Below are 24,927 nucleotides of genomic sequence, written 5' to 3' on the forward strand. Positions count from 1 at the left end.
TGAATAGCAGATTACAATAGAGCATTTAGGAGCCTGTGGTTCCTGGTTTGGCCATTTAAGCCCAAAATGCCGATTAATATTCCTTGAGTCCCCAGGCCAAAACATATGGGGCTGAGGTACCGGATGTTTTTCCCTGTGCCCCGAGTATGAATACTGCGGTGGGGTACAGGAGCCAATGTCTCCTTTCCCCACATTTCTCTCTTATGGGCCACAGGCCACTAGGCCTGAAGCATATGAGGCTGTAGAGAGGCGCAGACAGTCGCATTGCAATGACATCATCGCGACTGCCTGTTCGGGACCCTGTTTTTGTGATGGCAGGATATTATATGGATAGGGTTCAGTGGGCAATTAGAACAAAGGGTCAAAAACATTGTGCCATATGGCTAATCACCGCTAGGTAAGAATAAATTGAACTCATAATTATGAATCCACTATATTCAAGAGGAGAGCGACTGGATAAGATAAGACATTTTTTAAAAAGTAGTAAGGTTTCATTTTCCAGAGTGCCATATTTTAGTACTTTTGTACTTTATTATAGGGCCAGTTTATGTAGTTGAAATTCATACGGTTTAATTTTTTTAAAAATTAAATGTACAGTTACAAAGCATTATTTCACAAATATGACATATTGATATAGCATCTTAAAAGGTATCGCAATTAAACTAATTGAATTCCAAAAATTTCTAAACCGTATTAAGAGCATCTATCACCATGGTCAATCCTAATAAACCAGGCATACCATAGGGTTGATCATGGTGAATAAATTGAGCAAACGGATGTTCCATTACAGCATAATTATTATTGTAATTTTTATGCAAATTAGCTGAACAGAACACCAGAGGGCTGGCCTAGCACTTTCTCCTCTCACCCTTTGCCTTTTCTCCTCATGGTCTGATTGGTCGTCAGTCTCCTCCTGGAAGACTCTTGGCTTAGCTGACCTAGAAATGAAGCAGAGATTCTTCTTTTCCAGGAATTAGACTGACGTCATCGGCAAATGAGCAGTGCAGATCTCAGGGGGAAAGCTCTGAAATCTGCACTGCACTGCACAAGCGCCTATGCCACTATTGCCACTTGCGCAGTGCGGACCTCAGCGGGGAGAACCTCCTGAGATCATGTGTCGATAACATGTGTGCATGTGTCGATAAGATCTTGCCTGCACACGAATGAGATTTCAAGGCCAGGCATCGAAACAGTGAGGCCTTGTCAATCAGGCCTTGAGTGGAGGCCAGCCCCTTGGTGCTTCAATCACCTAATTTGCATAATTAATGTAATAATTATCTTGCAATGGAACATCCAGTTGCAGCAATAAGGGCTCATTTTATTCACCATGATCAACCTTACTTATGCTTGGTTTAGTAAGGTTGATCATGGTGACAAATGCTCTTTAAGTTCCAAATTACACACAACCATCAAAAAATATGCTTTTCTTGTTCAATCTTAACTTTTTAATGTTGCTCTGACTTTTACCTTTTCACATTGTTTTTTTGGAAAGAAATTAAAATTACAGCCAAGAGAGAGTGTTTCCTTTAATTGATACTTGGTGAAGCATTCTCCTACCTTCCTTCGGTATCCTCAGAAAATACTACATTATGTCACATACTACAGACTCTCCATCTTTCCCTTGCTGTGTGAGATGGTTCTCTCCTATGGGAAGGACACAGACAGCAAAGGGCCCCTTGCTCTCAAACAGCTTATTATAGTGTACTTTGTAATGTCTCTCTAACAATCCACTAATAACTAAATATCTAAGTCATTATCTCAGTAAGTCACTAGGTTCAGACTACGGTCAGGAACCTCTGTCGACAATTCTTTCAGATATACCAACAAAATTGTAAAGGACAGCACCATATCACTAAGGAGAGCCTGGATTCACTTATGCCAAAGACGGATGGTCTTCAATTCTATTAGTCAATCCAAGAAGCATAACAGGCGATAGAATCCACCATCCATTTGCCTCCTTTATTAATCCATCAACATACAGGAAACGGCAACATTTCGATCCCTTACAATGGCTGGACCTTCTTCAAGATTAAGGAATAACCCAACCGTTGTAAGGGCTCGCAATCTTGCATTTTCCTGTATGTTGCTGGATCAGTAAAGAAGTCTAATGGATGCAGGGGCGGACTGGAAACGTAAAGTGGCCCTGGAAAAAAAACAGGGCAGCACAAAATACTGCCGCGCCTGCTGAAGAGGTCAACGGTATCACCGTCCTGAGGAGTTGAATCAGTAGGGTACCTGCAGCCGGCATTAATTGCTGAGAGCATCAGATCAGTACCTGGCCGGCAGCGTAAGGAGGGCTTAGGCTGTCCTCTGGGCATCGGCCCACCGGGAAATTTCCTTGTAGGGTCTATGGCCAGTCCTCCTCTAAATGGATGATGGATGCTGTTGCCTCTTCTGCTCCTTGTTCTTCTGTCAGAAATGACGGGAAGAATAGCACAGCATACATAGCTATTCTTCTCACCAAAATGACAGACACCCTGATGAAATCCTTGATGACGGTGTGAACAGGTTCTTATAGCAGAAAGCAACTTTTAATGTGACAGTGCCTCTCCAACCTTCTGGGCCTCTGTGCAGCTGCATAGGTTGATATGCAGATATGGTAGTTCTGCCCCTGCTCTCCTATACACCTTCTCATTCAAAGAGTTTTCTTTATTTTCATGACTATGAAAATTGTAGATTCACACTGAAGGCATCAGAATTATGAATTAACACATGTGGAATTATATACATAACAAAAAAGTGTGAAACAACTGAAAATATGTCATATTCTAGGTTCTTCAAAGTAGCCACCTTTTGCTTTGATTACTGCTTTGCACACTCTTGGCATTCTCTTGATGAGCTTCAAGAGGTAGTCACCTGAAATGGTTTTCACTTCACAGGTGTGCCCTGTCAGGTTTAATAAGTGGGATTTCTTGCCTTATAGATGGGGTTGGAACCATCAGTTGCTTTGTGGAGAAGTCAGGTGGATACACAGCTGATAGTCCTGCTGAATAGACTGTTAGAATTTGTATTATGGCAAGAAAAAAGCAGCTAAGTAAAGAAAAACGAGTGGCCATCATTACTTTAAGAAATGAAGGTCAGTCAGTCCGAAAAATTGGGAAAACTTTGAAAGTGTCCCCAAGGACAGTCACAAAAACCATCAAGCGCTACAAAGAAACTGGCTCACATGCGGACCGCCCCAGGAAAGGAAGACCAAGAGTCACCTCTGCTGCGGAGGATAAGTTCATCCGAGTCACCAGCCTCAGAAATCGCAGGTTAACAGCAGCTCAGATTAGAGACCAGGTCAATGCCACACAGAGTTCTCGCAGAAGACACATCTCTAGAACAACTGTAAGAGGAGACTGTGTGAATCAGGCCTTCATGGTAGAATATCTGCTAGGAAACCACTGCTAAGGACAGGCAACAAGCAGAAGAGCCTTGTTCGGTCTAAAGAACACAAGGAATGGACATTAGACCAGTGGAAAACTGTGCTTTGGTCTGATGAGTCCAAATTTGAGATCTTTGGTTCCAACCACCGTGTCTTTGTGCGACGCAGAAAAGGTGAACGGATGGACTCTACATGCCTGGTTCTCACCGTGAAGCATGGAGGAGGAGGTGTGATTGTGTGGGGGTGCTTTGCTGGTGACACTGTTGGGGATTTATTCAAAATTGAAGGCATACTGAACCAGCATGGCTACCACAGCATCTTGCAGCGGCATGCTATTCCATCCAGTTTGCGTTTAGTTGGACCATAATTTATTTTTCAACAGGACAATGACCCCAAACACACCTCCAGGCTGTGTAAGGGCTATTTGACCATGAAGGAGAGTGATGGGGTGCTGCGCCAGATGACCTGGCCTCCACAGTCAACGGACCTGAACCCAATCAAGATGGTTTGGGGTGAGCTGGACCGCAGAGTGAAGGCAAAAGGGCCAACAAGTGCTAAGCATCTCTGGGAATTCCTTCAAGACTGTTGGAAGACCATTTCAGGTGACTACCTGTTGAAGCTCATCAAGAGAATGCCAAGAGTGTGCAAAGCAGTAATCAAAGCAAAAGGTGGCTACTTTGAAAAACCTAGAATATGACATATTTTCAGTTGTTTCACACTTTTTTGTTATGTATATAATTCCACATGTGTTAATTCATAGTTTTGATGCCTTCAGTGTGAATCTACAATTTTCATAGTCATGAAAATAAAGAGAACTCTTTGAATGAGAAGGTGTATAGGAGAGCAGGGGCAGACCTACCATATCTGCATATCAACCTATGCAGCAGCATAGAGGCCCAGAAGGTTGGAGAGGCACTGTCACATTAAAAGTTGCTTTCTGCTATAAGAACCTGTTCACACAGTCATCAAGGATTTCATCATGTGTACCATGTATATGATTATTTATGTGTGTTGCATATATATGGCGTATTTATATGTAAACATGTGTCGTGACGCCGCGTGTCCACCGTTAAGTAGGGAATCTGTTGTTAAAAATTTGAATCCCACCCCTGGGTAGTCTTCAGTTTTTTTGTTGAATGTGAAAAACATATGACATGCTGATGCTACATAGATTGACATTGAATGGGGTACAAAATGGGGACAAAACGGAAACGTTTTAGTCCGGTATTGAGATCCTATGACGGATCTCAATACCGGAAAATAGAAATGCTAGTGTGAAAGTAGCCTTACACTGCTCATCTGAATGAGCCCTTTGGGAAAAACAGGTAATCAACATATCTTACAAAGCGGTATATTTTTTACATTTTATGACTGCGGGCCTCAGTGTATGATTTGAGAAAAACTCTACAATAAAAAAACATAATTACAAATTTCACAATGCTATTTTTGTAGGCTGTTTTAGAAAACGGCAATTGATGAGCAAAGTAGACCATCCATGTAGATTTTGACTATTCTTGATTAGAATACTTTTATATGTTTCTTAATATTCACTAGAAACTAGAAGAGCAATGCTTTCACAACGGCGAAGTCAGAATCATGGCAAAGCTGTATTTTAGTATATGCTGTCAGAGATGTAAATCTTATGATATATTGAAAACATCTATCCTTAAAGAGCACCTGTCAGCAGTATCAACCTTAATAAACCAGTCATACTGCCTGGTAGGGTTGTGTCTTCTGATTGTAATGATACCTAACTTGTGAAAATTGGATGCAGGGTTCCTGCAAAAAAAAACAAAAAACATAAAACACTTTATGCAAATCAATAATACCTCAGTGCACTGATGGGTGGGACCTAGTCACTTGGTGCACGTCAACTCCTCAGCTTTTCACTGCTGACCACGTCCCCTCAGTACACCGAAGACCTCAGTTAGGCCTCAAATACACGACCGTGCCGTTTTTTGCGGTCTGCAAATCGCGGATCTGCAAAAAATTTAAGCTGTCCGTGTGCCTTCCGCAATTTGCGGGCGGCCGTCAAAAAAATGCCTATTCTTGTCCGCAAAGCGCGGACAAGAATAGGACATGTTATATTTTTTTTGCTGGGCTGCGGAACGGAGCAACGGATGCGGACAGCACACGGAGTGCTGTCCACATCTTTTGCGGCCCCATTGAAGCGAATGGGTCTGCATCCAAGCCGCCAAAACGGCGGCTCGGATGCGGACCCAAACAACGGTCGTGTGCATGAGGCCTTACAATCAGCACCTGTCTTTTTTTCTTGGCCGATTTCCACAAGACAGGTATCATTTTAATCAGCAGAGTCAACCCTATCCAGCAGGTGCTCTTTAAGAAGACATCATTTTGACTGATAAATGTATAACTTACCTAATGTGGCTGCATGCTTTGGGCTGTTAACAGTAAGGATGAAATTATGGTGCATATTATCTAGAAAAAAGATAAATATATGCAATTCGACAATGTATTCAAGTCCAATATTCTTATTGTTTATGTGTGTGGCATTTATAATTGCAATTACTTTATGTCCAGGCTTTTACCAATCTAGTTTCATGATTCCACATGCACTTTCAACTAATAATAAATGAATTGTAATGAAGACAGGGGCAGATTTACTAAAACGGGGGTTGCATTCAACAGTCTTAAAGGGAACCTGTCAACGGGATTTTGTGTATAGAGCTGAGGACATGGACTGCTAGATCGCCGCTAGCACATCTGCAATATCCAGTCCCCATAGCTCTGTGTGCTTTTATTGTGTAAAAAAAACAATTTGATACATATGCAAATTAACCTGAGATGACTGACTCATCTCACGTACAGGACTAATCTCAGGTTAATTTGCATATGTATCAAATTGTTTTTTTACACAATAAAAGCACACAGAGCTATGGGACTGGGTATTGCGGATGTGCTAGCGGCGATCTATCAACCCATGTCCTCAGCTCTATATACAAAATCCCGGTGACAGGTTCCCTTTAAAGGGGTTGTACACTATGCAATACTTTGATCCGTGATGTGGACCAAGCGCAACCATTGAAGTCTATGGATCCTTGAAAATCACTGACACACATCCGTGTTGTGTCCGTGTTTTGCGTCAGTTTTTTACTGAAGACTAATAGGAGATTCTTTGGAAATTAATTTTCAGCTGAGCAACGTCAGTGAATTATGGATGACACACGGATGGTAAAAAAAGGACACACGGACCAACCACTGATCCTTCACAGTTGAAACACGTATGCTTTTTTCACGGACTTGACACTGACACGGAAATGTGAACGGGGCCTAAGTTTTAGACAATTTTTGTGACTATTTAAAAAGTCGCAGTTGATAAATCTGGTTTAAATCAGCTCGACAGACTAACCAGGTCACTATCCCACCCAATTGTCAAAACTGGAGCGAGTGGTGTGAAAATTCAAAAATGTTGCAAATTTTTGGGCAAATTAGCCCAAAAGTCGCAATGTCCTATTTTTTTTTTGAAGCTGGAATTATGGAATACTGGCCTTGAAAATTCGCCCTATATTTGGGAACACAAAAACCCTTCAAAATGTACTTACTGTCAAAGTTCCTCACCTGCCCCCTAATTTCTATGCGATGCCTAGACTGAAGGGACATTGAATCCGGAGTAATATTTTGTCACAATCCTTGCTCTGGGTGAGGGAAAACCAAACTATAACTTTAAGGCCCTATTTCGGACTCGCAGTGTGAGTATGTGGCAGCTCCCGTCCTGACCTCCCAGCACTCACCAGGTCGCATTATGTCAGTGTTATCCAATACATTCCAGAACTCTAAGGGTTACATAGCATTATAAATCAATATAATGCTAGGCGACCCGTCAGTGCTGGGAGGTCAGGACGGGAGCTGCCTGCCGCACATACTCACATTGTGAGTCCGATGCATGGAACTTGCTCATCTGAAAAGAGGCCTAATGATGTCACTATGGGCCTATTGGCACAATCTCAAAGTGGTCTGATTGTTCAGCAATGGGGGCTAGAATTGTATATTGACCATGGCCAGTTCATATTTAGGTGGTATCTTTACTAGGGATGAGCGATCTGTTTTAAAAGTTCCCGTTTGGGTTGGGGTTACCGCAGCATTGCGCTATGTACCCCATGACCACAGACCATAACACAATTTAAGGACAGAATGCATAACAAAATAACTTTAGAGGCAGCCCAAACCCAAACTTCTAAACCAGAAGTTCGCTCATCTCTAATCTTTACCATCCACTACCTACCCTATTCTGAATTTAGATTTGGTCAATGGAGCAAAAAGTAATAAACACTAACCTGAAATTAGTGACATTTTTTTTTTGTTGGTTTTTGATCACATGCTAATTTATTTGTGAGACCGCTATATTTTAAAGACTAGTGTTCAAAAATTGCTGGAAACTCCACCAATGGCCACAGGGTGTCAGTGTTTACACATTGCAATTAGTTACTGAAATGTATCAACTATCAGATCATTTAACATATCTTTTTAAATTTTTATTATTATACCTAAATTTTACATGACATTATCTACAAGGTTACGTGTCTATTCTCCCACAGTCATAACACATACAATGTGAAACCGACCTAAAAATCTGCACCAAAATCCAGATGGAAATGTAGATTTTATTGTGGTTTGAGTCATAGATATCACTCATTGCATATAAATTCGGAGGCAGACAGAGGAACTGTATGGTCCTACAGAAGGCTATGGACACCTTATCTATGCAACATGAATCCAAAATATGGTGGTGTCCATGATACCCAAGGCTGTAAATGTTGAAGAATTTACATTTGATAATGTAAGGTTGGTACATAAATAGTGAATGCTAGGTCTGGGACAAATGTGTGGAACTGCAGAGGGGACCAATCTCAGGTTGGGTTACAGGGGTCATTGTTAGGTCCTCTTCTCATTTCAATGTGTATACGTAGTTATGGTGCAAACTAGAAATGAGCACATTTATTGAAATTTGTTTTGGATCTGATTTTAACACATTATGGACCGGGCTCATTTTCACCTTAAGGACCAGGCCATTTTTTGCAAATCTGACCAGTGTCACTTTATGTGTGAATAACTTTAAAACGCTCTTACTTATCCAGGCCATTCTGACATTGTTTTTTTGTCACATATTGTACTTCATGCCACTGGTAAAATGGAGTTAAAAAAAAACAACATTTTTATTTATAAAAAAATACCAAATGTACCAAATAATTTGGAAAAATTTGCAAATTTCCAAGTTTTAATTTCTCTACTTCTAAAATACATAGTAATACCTCCAAAAATAGTTATTACTTTACATTCCCTATATGTCTACTTCATGTTTGGATCATTTTGGGAATGCCATTTTATTTTTTGGGGATGTTACAAGGCTTAGAAGTTTAAAAGCAAATCTTGAAATTTTTCTGAAATTTTCTAAAACTCACTTTTGAACGACCATTTCAGGTCTGAAGTCACTTTGTGAGGCTTACATAATAGAAACCACCCAAAAACTGACCCCATTCTAGAAACTACACCCGTCAAGGTATTCAAAACTGATTTTACAAATGTTGTTTACCCTTTAGGTGTTCCACAAGAGTAAATGGCAAATGGAGATAAAATTTCAGAATTCGATTTTTTGGGCCAAATTTTCCATTTTAATCCATTTTTTTCCAGTAACAAAGCAAGGGTTAACAGACAAACAAAACTCAATATTTATTGCCCTGATTCTGTAGTTTTTAGAAAAACCCCATATGTGGTCGTAAACTACTGTACGGGCACACGGCAAGGCGTAGAGGGAAAGGAGCGCCGTGTGGTTTTTGGAAGGCAGATTTTGCTGGACTGGTTTATTTACACCATGTCCCATTTGAAGCCCCCCTGATGCACCCCTAGAGTAGAAACTCCATAAAAGTGACCCCCATCTAAGAAACTACACCCCTCAAGGTATTCAAAACTGATTTTACAAACTGTGTTAACCCTTTAGGTGTTCCACAAGAGTTATTGGCAAATGGAGATGAAATGTAAGAATTCAATTTTTTTTAGCAAATTTTCCATTTGAATCAATTTTTTCGGGTAACAAAGCAAGGGTTAACAGCCAAACAAAACTCAATGTTTATTGCCCTGATTCTGTAGTTTGCAGAAACACCCCATATGTGGTCGTAAACTACTGTACGAGCACACGGCAAGGCGTAGAGGGAAAGGAGCGCCGTGTGGTTTTTGGAAGGCAGATTTTGCTGGACTGGTTTATTTACACCATGTCCCATTTGAAGCCCCCCTGATGCACCCCTAGAGTAGAAACTCCATAAAAGTGACCCCCATCTAAGAAACTACACCCCTCAAGGTATTCAAAACTGATTTTACAAACTGTGTTAACCCTTTAGGTGTTCCACAAGAGTTATTGGCAAATGGAGATGAAATGTAAGAATTCAATTTTTTTTTAGCAAATTTTCCATTTGAATAAATTTTTTCGGGTAACAAAGCAAGGGTTAACAGCCAAACAAAACTCAATGTTTATTGCCCTGATTCTGTAGTTTGCAGAAACACCCCATATGTGGTCGTAAACTACTGTACGAGCACACGGCAAGGCGTAGAGGGAAAGGAGCGCCGTGTGGTTTTTGGAAGGCAGATTTTGCTGGACTGGTTTATTTACACCATGTCCCATTTGAAGCCCCCCTGATGCACCCCTAGAGTAGAAACTCCATAAAAGTGACCCCCATCTAAGAAACTACACCCCTCAAGGTATTCAAAACTGATTTTACAAACTGTGTTAACCCTTTAGGTGTTCCACAATAGTTATTGGCAAATGGAGATGAAATGTAAGAATTAAATTTTTTTAGCACATTTTCCATTTGAATCAATTTTTTGGGGTAACAAAGCAAGGGTTAACAGCCAAACAAAACTCAATGTTTATTGCCCTGATTCTGTAGTTTGCAGAAACACCCCATATGTGGTCGTAAACTACTGTACGAGCACACAGCAGGGCGTAGAGGGAAAGGAGCGCCGCATGGTTTTTGGAAGGCAGATTTTGCTGGACTAATTTATTTACACCATGTCCCATTTGAAGCCCCCCCTGAGGCACCCCTAGAGTAGAAACTCGATAAAAGTGACCCTATCTAAGAAACTACACCCCTCAAGGCATTCAAAACTGATTTTACAAACGTTGTTAACCCTTTAGGTGTTCCACAAGAGTTATTGGCAATTGGAGATGAAATGTAAGAATTTAAATTTTTGGGAAAATTTTCCATTTTAACCGTTTTTTCCAGTAACAAAGCAAGGTTTAACAGCCAAACAAAACAGAATATTTATTGCCCTGATTCTGTAGTTTGCAGAAACACCCCATATGTGGTCGTAAACTACTGTACGGGCACACGGCAGGGCGTAGAGGGAAAGGAGCGCCGTGTGGTTTTTGGAAGACAGATTTTCCTGGACTGGTTTATTTACACCATGTCCCATTTAAAGCTCCCCTGATGCACCCCTAGAGTATAAACTCCATTTTGGAAACTACGGGATAAGGTGGCAGTTTTGTTGGGACTATTTTTAGAGTACATATGATTTTTGGTTGCTCTATATTACATTTTTGAGAGGCAGGGTTTCCAAAAATAGAAATTCAGAAATGTCATCTCCATTTGCCATAAATTGTTGAGGAACACCTAAAGGATTAATAAAGTTTGTAAAATCAGTTTTGAATACCTTTAGGGGTGTAGTTTCTTAGATGGGGTAACTTTTATGGAGTTTCTACTCTAGGGGTGCATCAGGGGGTTCTTAAAATGGGACATGGTGCCAAGAAAAGGCCATCAAAATCTGCCTTCCAGAAACCATATGGCGTTCTTTTCCTTATGCACCCTGCTGTTTGGTCATACAGCAGTTTACAACCACATATGGGGTGTTTCTGTAAACTGCAGAATCAGGGTAATAAATATTAAGTTTTATTTGGCTGTTAACCTTTGCTTTGTTACAGGAAAAAATAGATTAAAATGGAAAATTTGCCCAAAAATTGCTGTTTTGGCACAGTTTTGATTGAATTTTTTCATCCGTGTTCATCTGAGGGGTTAGGTCATGGGATATTTTTATAGAGCAGATTCTTATGGACGCGGCGATACCTAATATGTCTACTTTTTTTAAAAAAAAAAAAAATTAGGTTTTACACTATATTATCCTTTTTTAAACAAACAAAAAAAAAACATTTTAGTATCTCCATAGTCTGAGTCAGTTTTATTTTTTTTTGTTTTAAGCCGATTGTCTTAGGTAGGGGCTCATTTTTTGTGGGATGAGAGGGTGGTTTCATTGGCACTATTTTGGGGGGCATATGACTTTTTGATCGCTTGCTATTACACTTTCTGTGATGTAAGGTGACAAAAAAAATACCTTTTTTTGCACCGTTTTTTTTTTGGACCGTATTCATCTGAGGGGTTAGGTCATGGGGTATTTTTATGGAGAAGATTCTTACGGATGCAGCGATACCTAATATGTCTTTTTTTATTTATTTTAGTTGTAAAAAATAATATTTTTGAAATAAATTTTTTGTTTGTTTTAGTGTCTAAAGTCTGAGAACAATAGTTTTTTTTCTATTGTCAGTGGCTAAATGGAATTAAAATTAGGGAAGAGGATTAAAAATTGTCGTACTCCCTGAAGCAACCAATAATGCAGAGGCCCGGATGATCGGGGCACGTGTCACACTGAGTGGTGGTGTCCTTCCGTATCCCCCTCCTGTGACATACTTAGCACTTTTTTTGGGACCGTCCCTTCTTTCCAGTATTGGGGACCACACCCCCAATCCGGGCGCCTCCAGTTCCACGATCCGGGCGCCTCCAGTTCCCAAGGTACTCTGGCCTGCTTTTTCCCGGTCAGAAAAGATCAGGTCCTTTAGGTCAGGTCCTTTAGGACTTCCTTTTAGAACTGGAGGAATGTCCCTGTGTTGCCAGTGCTCCGGGACAGCACAAAAGAGTTGTACAATGCAACCTGCACCAAGTAGACCGCAACTTTTTTGTACCATGCCCGGGTTTTCCGCATGGCGTTATATATGGCTTGAGGACTTTATCAGAGAGATCAACTCCTCCCATATACCGATTGTTGTTGACATGCATTTCTGAATGCCCTCAAACCGGGTACGTGTCATGGCCGTACTGTAAACTGGGGTCTGGTAGAGGACGACCCCACTCCGGTAATGCCTGACCCTTTTTTTTTTTTTTTTTTTTTACACTAGGCCCATGTGCTGCACGAGGCCCCAAAGTGTCCTGATCTCGGCTGCACTGACCGGAGTCCAGCCACCGGGCCTAGCCAAAAAGGAGCCTGGGTGTTGAGCAATGAACTGTTGGGCTTACAAGTTCGTTTGCTCCACCATCAGATTCACAAAGTGGTCACTGAAAAAATGACAAAAATAGTCATATACAGTGAAGCCCACTGTGGGAATCTGGATTCCTGCTTGGCCAACAAAATCAGGAATCACGAGCTCAAAATCCTCTGGGGTACATCAGACAAGTTCACCGGTAGGGGGCTAAGGTGGACTTATCTGGTGGGCCGGAAAACTAGTATGAGGCCCAGAGCTGCTCGTACTAGTGTGGGCCACAGGGTTCTTGGCATGGCGGTCCCCTTGCTCTGCCTGGCGGCATCTCTGCCGCCTTGGGGGCTCCTCATCATCGTTAGATGCTGAGGAGGAAGCGGATGACAAGAGTAAAGTGGGGTCATCCAGGGCTGGACGTATGCCTCTCTGGCCGAGAACGTCCGGCGGGCCTTAGGGGAGTGCTTGTGTGCGTGCGTGCGTGGAAAGCTTTATTCAGTGTGCGTGTGTGTGGGGGACGGGTGTTCGCGTACTTTGCCCTACACCTAGCAGAAAAAAAATAAAAAACTAACTAAAAAAATTGAAAGTCCCAAAAAGTGTAAAAAAAAACCCACTAAAATAAATGATCAGCGGTGGGGTGGGCGATGCGCTAACAGTGGCCGGACGCTGAGAGTGCCGGCCACAGTCAGCGCATGCAAAAAAAACTAAACACTTGCGCCCCAAGAAATATGTGTGTAGGGGCGGGGGGGGGGGCAAGCTGCAGCACCCCTGGGGGGTCTAGGGTCACACAGCTGAGTGCTGTGGACCCCAGACACCCGATCCGGGTGCTAAACCACAATAATAAAAACTTATTTTTTCCCCCTAACTCTCCCTCACCATCCCTGCCTAATCTACCTCTCCCTAACTGTCGCTAATATGCTGGTTTGTGCCTGATGGCACAAAAAAACTACTTTATGGGCTATGCAGCCGGAGGCTCCTCTCTCTCCCCGCTCCACGGACGTGTATGAGCGGAAGAGGAGCTCCGGCAATTCAAATCTGCCGCATCCGCCCGCCCACCTGCCCAGCCAGCCAATCAGAAGCGATCCTGAGAGGTGGCGTGACCCCCACCTCTAAGGATCTAAGGACGGTGATTGGTGGTGTATTATCACACCACCGATCACCGTTCTATTCCGGGTTATTGGGTCACCAGAAACCCCAATAACTCATGAACGCAGCGAACCACAAGTCTGAATTGACCTGCACTCTGCTGCGATCGCCGACACGGGCATTGTACCAAGATGCCTGCTGATTGATTTGAGCAGGCACCTTGTTCCGATCGCCGCACGGCGGTGATTGGAACTACACAGGACGTACCTGTACGCCCTGTGTCCTTAAGCTGTACGCCCTGTGTCCTTAAGAGGTTAATAAATTAGTCAGAATATTAAATTGGTGTCCAAATCAATTGTACCTGAATCAATAGTGCTCCAGCTGGCCTATACATCGCTATATGACACTAGGAAGTATCCTAAGATCAAGTTTTTTCGCTCTTGTTTTTTTTTTCCTGCACTTTCTCTTTCTCTCCCCTTTCAATCTCTTTAATAGTGTCAGAGTGACAGTAAAATATGTAGCTATGGGTAAAGGCATGGCTGATGGTGTTAACAAACAGCATGTTTAACCCCTTCACGCAGGATGTATGGAGGGAGCCTCTGTAGTGAGCCCGCTCCATACGCGCGATCTGCCGGCTGTATGCTACAGCCAGCATCCGGCCGCACTGACCGCGCCGCCCCTGCCATTTAACCCCTTAGGTGCCGCGATCAAGGCACCTGTGAAGTGATGCGGCTTCATCTTCCTTCTGATCGGAGCCCCCGCAGTGAAATCGCAGGGCTCCAATCGGTTGCCATGGCAGCCTGGATGCTGCTGAAGCGATCTAGGCCTGCCATGGCTTTCTCCATACTGAGCTATGCACGAGGCACAGCGCAGAATGGAGTGTGTAAAAATCCTATTCACCGTAATAGATCTTTATTATGGTGAATAGGAGAAGGGATCAAAAGATCCCATGTACGAGGCCCCTATGGGGGCTAATTGTTGTAAAAGAAAAGTTAAATAACGTTAAAAAAAAAAAAGTAAGAAAATACCAATATATTAAAAGTTTGAATCATTCCCCCCTTTTCCAATTTTACATATAAAAATACATAAACAATAAAAAGAATAAACATATTGGGTATCACCGCGGCCGAAAATGTCTGAACTATTAAAATATTTTTAAAAACTTCTTGTGCGGTGAACGCAGTAACAGAAAAAAGAAAAAAAAACACGCGATTTGCCATTTTTTTTGGTCATTTTGTTTCCCCAAAAAATTGAATAACGGTGATCAAAATGTTGTATATACTACAAAAATGGCATCAATGAAAACTACAGCTCGTTACACAAAAAGCAAGCCCTTATAAAGCTCTCTAGACCCAAATATAAAAAAGTTCTGGCTGTCTGAATATATAGCGATGCAAAGATAATGTATATTTTTCTAAAGGTTTAATTTTTTTTTAAAGTAGTAAAACAAAAAACTGTTCAAGTTCGGTATCGCCGCATTCAGTATTGAGCCGCAGAATAAGAATGTCAGGTAATTTTTAGTGCATAGTGAACGCTGTGATGTCAAAACCGCCAAAATCTTGGTGGAATTCTTTTTTTTTTTTCAATTTTGACACACAAATATTTTTTTTCCTTTCTTCTAATACAAGACATGGTAAATTAAATGGTGGCATTAAAAAATGCATCTTGTCCTGCAAAAAATAAGCCCTCATGTAGCTATGTGAATGGAAAAATAAAAAAGCTATGGCTTTTGGAACATGAGGAGGAAAAATCAAAAATGTATAAATGAAAATAGGCCTGGTCTTAAAGTGTTTAAAAACATGGAGCTAACCCTAAAGGCGTTATCCTGGCTGTCCTTCGGTATTCACTCTTTAACCCTTATACAAGGATCTGGACTTCACTGCAGAGGAGCCACCAGACCACTACCTCTTGAGATAGTCCTGGTATTGTTAGTGGCTGACCCACAGAGGTACAGATGTAGCAGGGGTAACACACACTCTCTTAACCCAAATTTCTTAACTCATCACGTTATCTTGAAACAAAAGCAATTGCCTAGCGCATTTAGTTGCATTAAGTTTAGATAACATATCTCATACAGCATGCGTCTTAACCCTGCTACATCCATAGATACAACGATCAGGCAGTAAGCATAGTCGGAAGACAGGCCAAGGTCGGGCAGGCAGCATATAAGCGTATCCGAGAGACAAGTCCAAAGTCAGGGCAGGTGGCAGTAGGGCAATCCAAGAAACAGACTAAGGCCCCTTTTACACGGGCGAGTATTCCGCGCGGATGCGATGCGTGAGTTGAACGCATTGCACCCGCACTGAATCCCGACCCATTAATTTCTATGGGGCTGTTCACATGAGCGGTGATTTTTACTCATCACTTGTGCGTTGCGTGAAAATCGCAGCATGCTCCTCTTTGTGCATTTTTCACGTAACGCAGGCCCCATAGAAATGAATGGGGTTGCGTGAAAATCGCAAGCATCCACAAGCATGTGCGGATGCGGTGTGATTTTCACGCACGGTTGCTAGGAGACGATCGGGATGGAGACTCGATCATTATTATTTTCCTTTATAACATGATTATAAGGGAAAATAATAGCATTCTGAATACAGAATGCATAGTAAAAAAGCGCTGGAGGGGTTCAAAATAAATAAATAATTTAACTCACCTTAGTCCACTTGCTCGCGTAGACGGCATCTCCTTCTGTCTTCATCTTAGCTCTGTGTTGCAACAGGACCTGTGGTGACGTCACTCCAGTCATCACATGATCCATCACATGATCTTTTACCATGGTGATGGATCATGTGATGACCGGAGTGACATCACCACAGGTCCTCTTGCTGCACAGAGCTAAGATGAAGACAGAAGGAGATGCCGGCTTCGCGATCAACTGGACTAAGGTGAGTTAAATTTATTTTCTTTTTTTAACCCCTCCAGCACTATTATACTATGCATTCTGTATTCAGAATGCTATTATTTTCCCTTTATAACCATGTTATAAGGGAAAATAATACAATCTACAGAACACCGATCCCAAGCCCGAACTTCTGTGAAGAAGTTCGGGTTTGGGTACCAAACATGCGCGATTTTTCTCACGGGAGTGCAAAACGCATTACAATGTTTTGCACTCGCGCTGAAAAATCACGCGTGTGTTCCCGCAACGCACCCGCACATTTTCCTGCAACTGCCCTGTCTGAAAGAGGCCTAAGGACAGGGCAGACGACTGACTGCCTTTTCTCTGAACTGTTTCCCTTATTAGTGACTGCATTTTAAATGTGAAATGGCAGGTGCCTTTTTGGGCAATTCATCCAAAGCGGATTGCCAAAACTTCTAATTTGTAAGACGATTATTTTTTTATTTGTGAAGAATCGGATTTGTATAGAATCGATTCGCTCATTTCTACTGCAGAGTAATAAACATGCCAGGTTGGCTCAGTAATGAGGGAAGGCAGTCAACTGCTTGCTAGACACTTCTGGTGGCAGCTTATCCGCTTTAACGGCTTAACACCTTATGGCGTCTGTGTGCAGGGTAATATGTGGGTTAGAGAGCGGAGTGTGGTCCATAGGCAGCAGTGTCAGCTGTATAATACAACTAATATGCAGCCACAGTGACTAAGATCAGAGAGAACTCCCATCCTGGTCAGTTAGCCCCTCCGATGCCATGGTCAATAGCAACATATGGGCAGTAAGATAGAGGGAGGAGACTCTCTCTGTCCTCCGATTGTACCCCAGTGCAAAATCACAGGGGTATGTGTGTCTACTATGGCAGCCCAGGGACTTTGTGAAGGCTCCCAGACCAGTCATAACAACCTGCCTGTTATGCCTGTCTGCAGCAGGACTTAATGGGAACAGTAGTAGAAATCCCATAGAGTGCACCGTATTCTATTGCTTGCAGTCTATGGTATAAGAGATCAAATAAGGGGACTACTAGTTAACGTAGAAAAAAAATAGCAAAAATATAAGAAAAACAGAAACATATTAAAAATTTAAACCTCCTCCCCCTTCTCAATTTTATATAAAAAAAATGGAACAAAAAAAGTAAACGTTATTGGAATTAGTGCAGCATTAAATCCTGCCTGTTAAACACCATAACAGAAAAGAAATAAAAACGCCCAAATCACTGATTTTGGTCACCTTAATCCCTCCAAAAGTTGAATAAAACTTGATCAAAAAGATAAGAACTATAAACATGGCAGACTTGTATTTTTTTTTTTAGTTTCACCCATTTTCATATGGCAAATTAAATGGTTCCATTAAAAAAATACTACCTGTCCCATAAGAAAAGCCCTTATATGGCTATGTAAACTTAAAAGTAAAAAAGTTATGGCTCTTACAAGGCAGAAAGGTAAAAAAGAAGGCGAAAACAAAAATGAGCCCAGTCCTTAAGGGGTGTGAAATCCAGTACGCCTCTCCTTTCTTTCCCTTAATATCAGCCATTCGGCGACAGCCGGGATCCTCCAGTACAGATTAGATGGTTGGCTGGTGCCGCCAAAATTGGTGGGTTCAGCCGATGTTCATCTAATGTGCATGGTCACCTTAAATGAGTTTTCCAGGAGTTACTGGTGGCCTATCCTTAGGATAGGTGATCAATATGTGCGGTTAGGGTCTGACACTCAGCATCCCCACCAATCAGCCGTTTGAAGAGGCCACGGCATCCCGATGAGCCTCCTCACAGCTAACCAAGCACAGCAGCGCTATATATTGTATAGTAGCCCAGGACCATTCAGTTGAATCTCCAAAGAGGCCAGCAAACAGCTTATCACTGGGGGTGACGGTAGTCAGACCCCCACTAATCTGATACTGGTGATCTATCCTGAGGCCATCAATATTAAACTCCAGGAGAAGTTCCAATATTTGCAGACAATATTGAGCTAGGTCATGTAGGAAAGATTAAGACGAGGTTAGGAACACTGCATGTAGATGGATCACTTCAGTGCCAGGCAGCTGCACCCAAAGCAAAAAGGATCATGAATAATAAAAAATGTAAAGGGAGATATGAATATTGAATTTAAAATCTATACAAAATAATAACACGCTTTTGAATAGGAGCCATTCTTATAATGTGTGCATCTTTTGAGATTTATGAAAATATGAAGCTTCGCACCTTCTGTCGATTCCTTAACATACGGAAACAATTATGTGCCGCTCATTCATAGTTTTGTAAAACTTCCCACTATGAACACATTCTGCCGTTATTGTGTAAAATATGTCAGGGCAGAAGGATCTTTTACATCAAAACCGTCTGGTGTCACAACAATATACCGTATATGAATAGCTGGGAACTGACGAGTACCGTCGATGCATCAAATAGGAGGCTAGAAATCAGCCATAAGATTAAAACCACTGACAGGTGCACTGAATGGCGCTGATTCTCCCATGACAATGGCACCTGTCAAGCAGGGGGGTGTATTAGGCAGCAAACAATCAGTCCTTAAAGTTGATGTATTGCTTGAGGACACATCTCCGCTGAGGGCAGTCATTGGCTGCAGAGGTGCAAGTGACCCCATCCGTTTACATGCTAGGACTGGAAGTGCAGTGCCACAGGAGCCACGGAGCTGGAACAGAGCAGCAGAGAGCAGGAGAGTATAGTTCACTTTACAGGTCCAGTTGGGTGGGAAGGGGAGAGAAAAAAAAAAAAAAGATTGTGGTCAACCCCTTTAAACTTGAATGACCAAGTGTCATACATGTACATTGTTGGTGATGGGTTTTTAATTTGAAGCACTGTACATGTACAGGCAGGATTAAAGCTCCTTCTCATTAAACCTAGCAGAAGAAAGCTTGTGTCCCCGGCTGTTTCTGACCTCAAAGAGAAGACAGAAGTGGTTTATTACCGCTTCTGCCTTCTTCTTTGCTTGATGCATAGTGCTGAATGAGCGCTATTCAGTGGACTAGAGGAAGCAGCTGGGTCACTCCATATTTTGAATCCAGAGATCATGTGATTGCTGGTTGTCTTGGGTATAGCAGAGCTGCTGGGTCTTAGCAGACCCTGATCAGTTGTGCCTGTGAAAAAGCCCCCTAATTTCCCATGTAACTCTAGCTCCTTAGGGTGGCTCAGTTATTGTGAAAAAGTACAAAATAAATAAAAAGTGTTATTATCCGCCAATAGAAAACAAATAATAGAAAATAACAAAACAGAAATATGCCCACGCCTACTAAAACAGTCACTACAATCGACTCATGCATGCAAAACGATTCATATTATACATATCAAAGCTGACCGATACAAAATAAGGAACCCATTTTAATCATTTATTTTGGTGCAGTGGCATACATAGAAAAGGAAGGGCCCCATAGCAGGGATCACACCAGGCCCCCCACACAGGACAGAAGGGTTTCTGCCTAAACCCTTTTCAATGACCCTTGAGCCATTTTTCCACTGGCTCATTTGCTAAAAGTTGTTCTACCTAAAGGGTAGAGTCATGACCAAGTTTTCACCTCCAGTAGAAGATAATCCTAACTAAGACTGGGCCCCTCTTGCCCTGGGCCCCAAAGCAGTTGCATGGTCTGCCGTTATGGTAGTTACGCCCCTGTTTTGGTGTCAGTTTACATAGTTAAAGAATAAGGAGCTATAGTTTGAACAAAAAAAAAATCTTTTTAAATATTTTTTTGCAGTTTTCCAAAAAGAAAATGAAAAAGAAAATTATCTAAAAACATTAATAAAAAGCCCTAGGTGACACTAAAAAACTTATTTTGGTAGTCCAACAAATAAAAAGTACACTAAATTGTGAAAAAGGGGTCACTGAATTTTCATATAAATTTTGATATGTCATGGAGACATATGAAAAGTTTTCATGAGGTGGGGGTCTAAATCCTGAGATCCCCACCGATCCCTAGAACAAGGAAAGAGAAGCGCTCACATATCAGACTGTCTCGCCAAGCTGCTGGAGAGAAAGACTGATCCAATAGAAAGTCTGTGAGCCCGTCTCACTTCCATCTCTTGCAGAGAGGAGAGACAACATGATAAGCGAGTGCTTCTCTTGTCTCTTCTAGGGATTGTAGAGGGTCTCAGCACTCAGGCCTTCATCCATCTCTGTGACATGTCAAAATTTTTATGAAAATTCAGTGACCCTTTAAAGCCTTTTCAGGCCTGGTTATTAAGGGAGTTAAGATTACATATAGCTCTAATAACCCCCCGCCCCAGACAACCCAGTACCAGATCAGGCATGACAGCTTGAACCTGGCGATGACACTGCATACCATGAAGGACAGCACATAAATAAAAGTTCTTCTGGCACAGGAACCATGCTATTAGTATGTTCATTTATGTGGGGTGGACAGGAGGGGGTTACAATGTTTTGAGCTTTCAGACTTCTTCTCAGTAGTGCATTGGCTACATTAGCTAATGTGATTGTTCCTAAAATTTGGCCCATAATGTTGCAACAAGTTTTAGACCTATTTACGAAGCAAATGCACCAAAAAGAGTAATCCACCGTGCCTTCGTCAACCAGGGGGTGTGGGCTACCTAGGGGTGAGGGTGTGGCTTCCCAGAAAGAGGGTACAGCTAAAATTGTGACTACTCGCATCAAAATTTTGGTATAAAATTTTGGCACAAAGTAGGCCAACCACTAGTTGGTCTAACGTTAGACAGAAGTGTCTAGCCATGTGCCACATTTCTGATTATACTTTCTATTTTTAGATAGGATTAGTAAATCTGCCCCATTGTGTTTTTGTGGTATACTGCTATATTAGGGTACAGCCAGATGTTGTGTCTAGGATGTAGCCATGCTCCCCAAGCATGGTATGGCTTTGCCTGATGTGGCCGTACCCTTACCATACAGGAAAGATATTACAGGTTACTCACCATGGTTGCTCTTCGAAGACTTTACTGGGTTATAGAGGTTTTTTGGAGGACGTGATGGTCCATTATCATGTATTCCTGAACTTACAGCAATGCTGTTATTTCTCTCTCCGTGGCTCCCCTGAATGGACTGGTGTCGCAGAATGTCCACAAGAGCTCTGGAACAATGATATTAATGAAAAAAACATCACAACAAATGTTACTTAATCACGTCCACTACCCTGAATCACCGACCTTCAGAGACCGCTGAAAGTTTGCTAGAAAGTGTATTACGTTATGTGCCACATATGTGTCCTGCAAATCTTTATTTGAACCTTACAAAGGTCCCATCATAGGTTTGCCTATTCACCAAAGTGTCCATGCCTGCAATGGCAAGTGTATATCCAATTGGCTTTGTCAACCACAGTCATGGCAATATAACCGAGGAAGATGAACCCATTGGCCTCCTGCAACATGATCGAAGGCTGCCAATAGGTTTTATGTGACAGCTGTGGCCTCACAAAGGCCTCCAGGTCTGCCTATTGGACCATGTCTAGTAGTTCGACTGTCAGTTTTGGGCAATAACTGTTTTGGAGTACTATGTGCGTACTATATGTATGTATTCCAAAGCATTAGGTAAGTGATCAGGAGATCACAGGTTCTCATCCCCTAGGGCAGTGATAGCTAACCTCCAGCACTCCAGCTGTGGTGAAACTACGACTCCCAGCATGCTCCATTTATTTCTATGAAATTCTAAGATCAGCCAAGCAAGTGTGCATTTTGGGAGTTGTAGTTTAGCCATCACAGGCCTAGGGGGACAAAAAAAAAAGTGGAATAATGAATGTTTAATAACATGTAATACATTTAATAAAATTCTCCCCCCAAAAAATATTTGATTAAAAATTTTTAAAAAAATAAGATATATGGAACTGCGGCAATCCTAATGACCTGTAAAAAAAAGATAACACATTTAAAAAAACATTTTCATTTTCATTAAAAAAATGGCAAAAAAAATCAAGTATTAAATTACATTTAACCTAAAATATAAAAGTTGAGAAAAATGCAACTAGAGATGAGTGAATCAATCGAATTCGATTCCAGCCAAATTTGAATCTTTAGCAATTTTTTTTTTTAGACAAATATCTCAAAATGGCAGCCACCATATTACAGATCAGAAGACAGGGAAGAAGACATCTGTCCACCAAAAACAGACCATTTTCGGACTGGTTTTAAAAAAAATCCAACAGTGCATTGTGTTATTAAACAAGCTGTTTATTACCACGGGCCACAGTCTGTTTAACCATAGCTTTATATGTCACTGTCACTTTGACATTACTAATGCTGTCATCAAGGAGCTTCAGAAGGGTTAGATACAGTCCTAAGAAACCTCAGGTTGTCATACATGGCTTTTCAGGGAAATCTGAGCACTTTCAATTCTGGTCGAATTTATTTGTACCTGGGTTGAATCTGAAGACTCAAAATGAATTTCAAGAAAATCACTCATCTCTAAAAGCAACTTTTCCTGCAAAAAAACTAGTTCCCATATGCCAAAATCAATGGAAAACCAAATAGGTAATGGGTCTCTGATCGTGGCCCCACAGAAAATATTAGTTTAATAAAATATGCTTTTAATCTGCAAAAGTATTAAATATAAAAAAATAAATTGGAATAAAGATAACGTCTCATTTATACAGCACAGTAAAAGGTGTAAAAATGCAAAAATTAAAATAAAAATTATAATTTCCTTGTACCCCAAAATGCTCCAAATAAAAACTAAATCTTGTCCCACAAAAAAAAAAGTCATCATTGTTCAGTCATGAAACCCGAAGATAGTCCATGTCCTTAAGGGGTTCTATCACAGAGTTATTTTTGGGCTCACTTTGTTTCCGATTAGAATAAGGCTGCTTGGGCTGAACTAAAACACCTATTCAGAAGGATCAAAGAGTCTAATATGAAAGAAGAACACCACACTAAGGGGTACAGAATCTGCAGTTCACCTAGAACCTGAGTGGGCCCAAACATTTCTATGTCCATATGATGAGAACAGTTGTACAGATAATACTGTAGATACTCCATGAATAATGTTAGTATTGTGCCAACTGCTGTTTCTATTCAGCAGCCTTTCTGTGTCCACCTAAGAAAACTTGCGGAGGTGGACACACATGCTCATTCTTGCCTCTGTTGAAGGGATCCCTGGTGTGGCGAGACAACAGTTATTTGAGCTTCAGCATCTTCTATTGTTCTCAGTGGAGATGCTGAGCAAGTGATATGACAGTGGGGTAGCATTTTTGTAATTTCACTCTAAACCCCGAAAGAGAAGACATCATCGGCGCAGGTGCACTGAGGGAGTGCTGAGGAAGCGAGCGTCCTTCTCTCAGAGCGCCTGCGCCGAATGAAGACACGTATGGTGCAGGCGCGGGATTTGAATTGCAGACAGGGCCAGCCAGAGGAGGAGAGCGCTCGCTGGCCCTGTCAATCAACTGGAGGAGGGGGCGTTTTTTTTAAAGGAGGATGCGGCAGCTACCAACAAGTAGACGCCCTACTTGCTGGTAGTGAAGTTATTTGCATATTTTAAAAGCTCGATTTTTTGTGAAACCAAGCCACAGAACAAGGTAAGAGCCCTATATAGGGAATAGTCATCCAATAAGGATTTTAATATGCCCAAAAATGAAAAATTAGTTTTGGTGGGTGACAGAAGCCCTTTAAGAAGCAGCTGGCTGACCATACCAGGGATTCCTACGCATACCCAAAAGATCATATGGAGACATGAGGAAGCATGTGTGTCCACCTTGGCAAATTTACTGATAAGGACACAGAAAGGCTGTCCAATAGAAACAGGTGGCACTACATTAATATTAATTCTGCAATATCTGGGGATATAAGCATTTTGTAGGTGTAGCTTTTTATACTAGAGCTATTTTGACTGTTCTCAACACATCTGCTTAAAATTCTGCTTTTGTATTACTGCTCTTGAGGGTCTGTGGATTATTGGATCTCAGTAAATTCAGTATTCATAATACAGTAATAGCATACTTGCCAATTATCCTCAGCCGCAAAAAAAAGAGCAATTTGTTCTGATCTTCACAATTATGAGGATGTTCACGGTTGGTGGTGGTCAGGAGCATAAAATTATACATATGTGTGGCCTCTATCATTGTACGGTATAAGGAAAACCTTCATTGTGTGACAGCCTATAGGAGCGGGCAGTGGTATTTACGGTTATTGAGTGAGGACTCTTTATTTGGGCCATTTGGCTTTTACAAGTATGCTGAATCACCTTGAAAAGTGCATTAGTGTGCCAAATGCCTATGTCCCTCCTTCCTTTATTTGTAAGGAGGTATTGCAGTATAATTCAAAACACTTACGGCATGTTTTACCCCCTAAAACATGTATGTTTCAGCATAAAATTTACATATCTGTAAAGAATAAATCAAGGCAACTGGACTTACTGTAGATTGTAAAT

At 41.5% G+C, this 24,927-nt stretch overlaps 1 protein-coding gene across 1 annotated transcript in view; it reads right to left on the bottom strand.

The window, feature by feature from the left end:
- Nucleotides 1-24,927, bottom strand: part of SHISA7 (shisa family member 7) — a 36,761-nt gene that overhangs the window by 2,512 nt on the left and 9,322 nt on the right. The window contains 2 exon segments of the mRNA XM_044278556.1: nt 5,747-5,806; nt 21,489-21,643. Of these exon segments, the coding sequence (XP_044134491.1) occupies nt 5,747-5,806; nt 21,489-21,643 (215 nt within the window).

Source organism: Bufo gargarizans, chromosome 2 (assembly GCF_014858855.1).
Source record: "Bufo gargarizans isolate SCDJY-AF-19 chromosome 2, ASM1485885v1, whole genome shotgun sequence".
Classification (NCBI taxonomy): domain Eukaryota; kingdom Metazoa; phylum Chordata; class Amphibia; order Anura; family Bufonidae; genus Bufo; species Bufo gargarizans.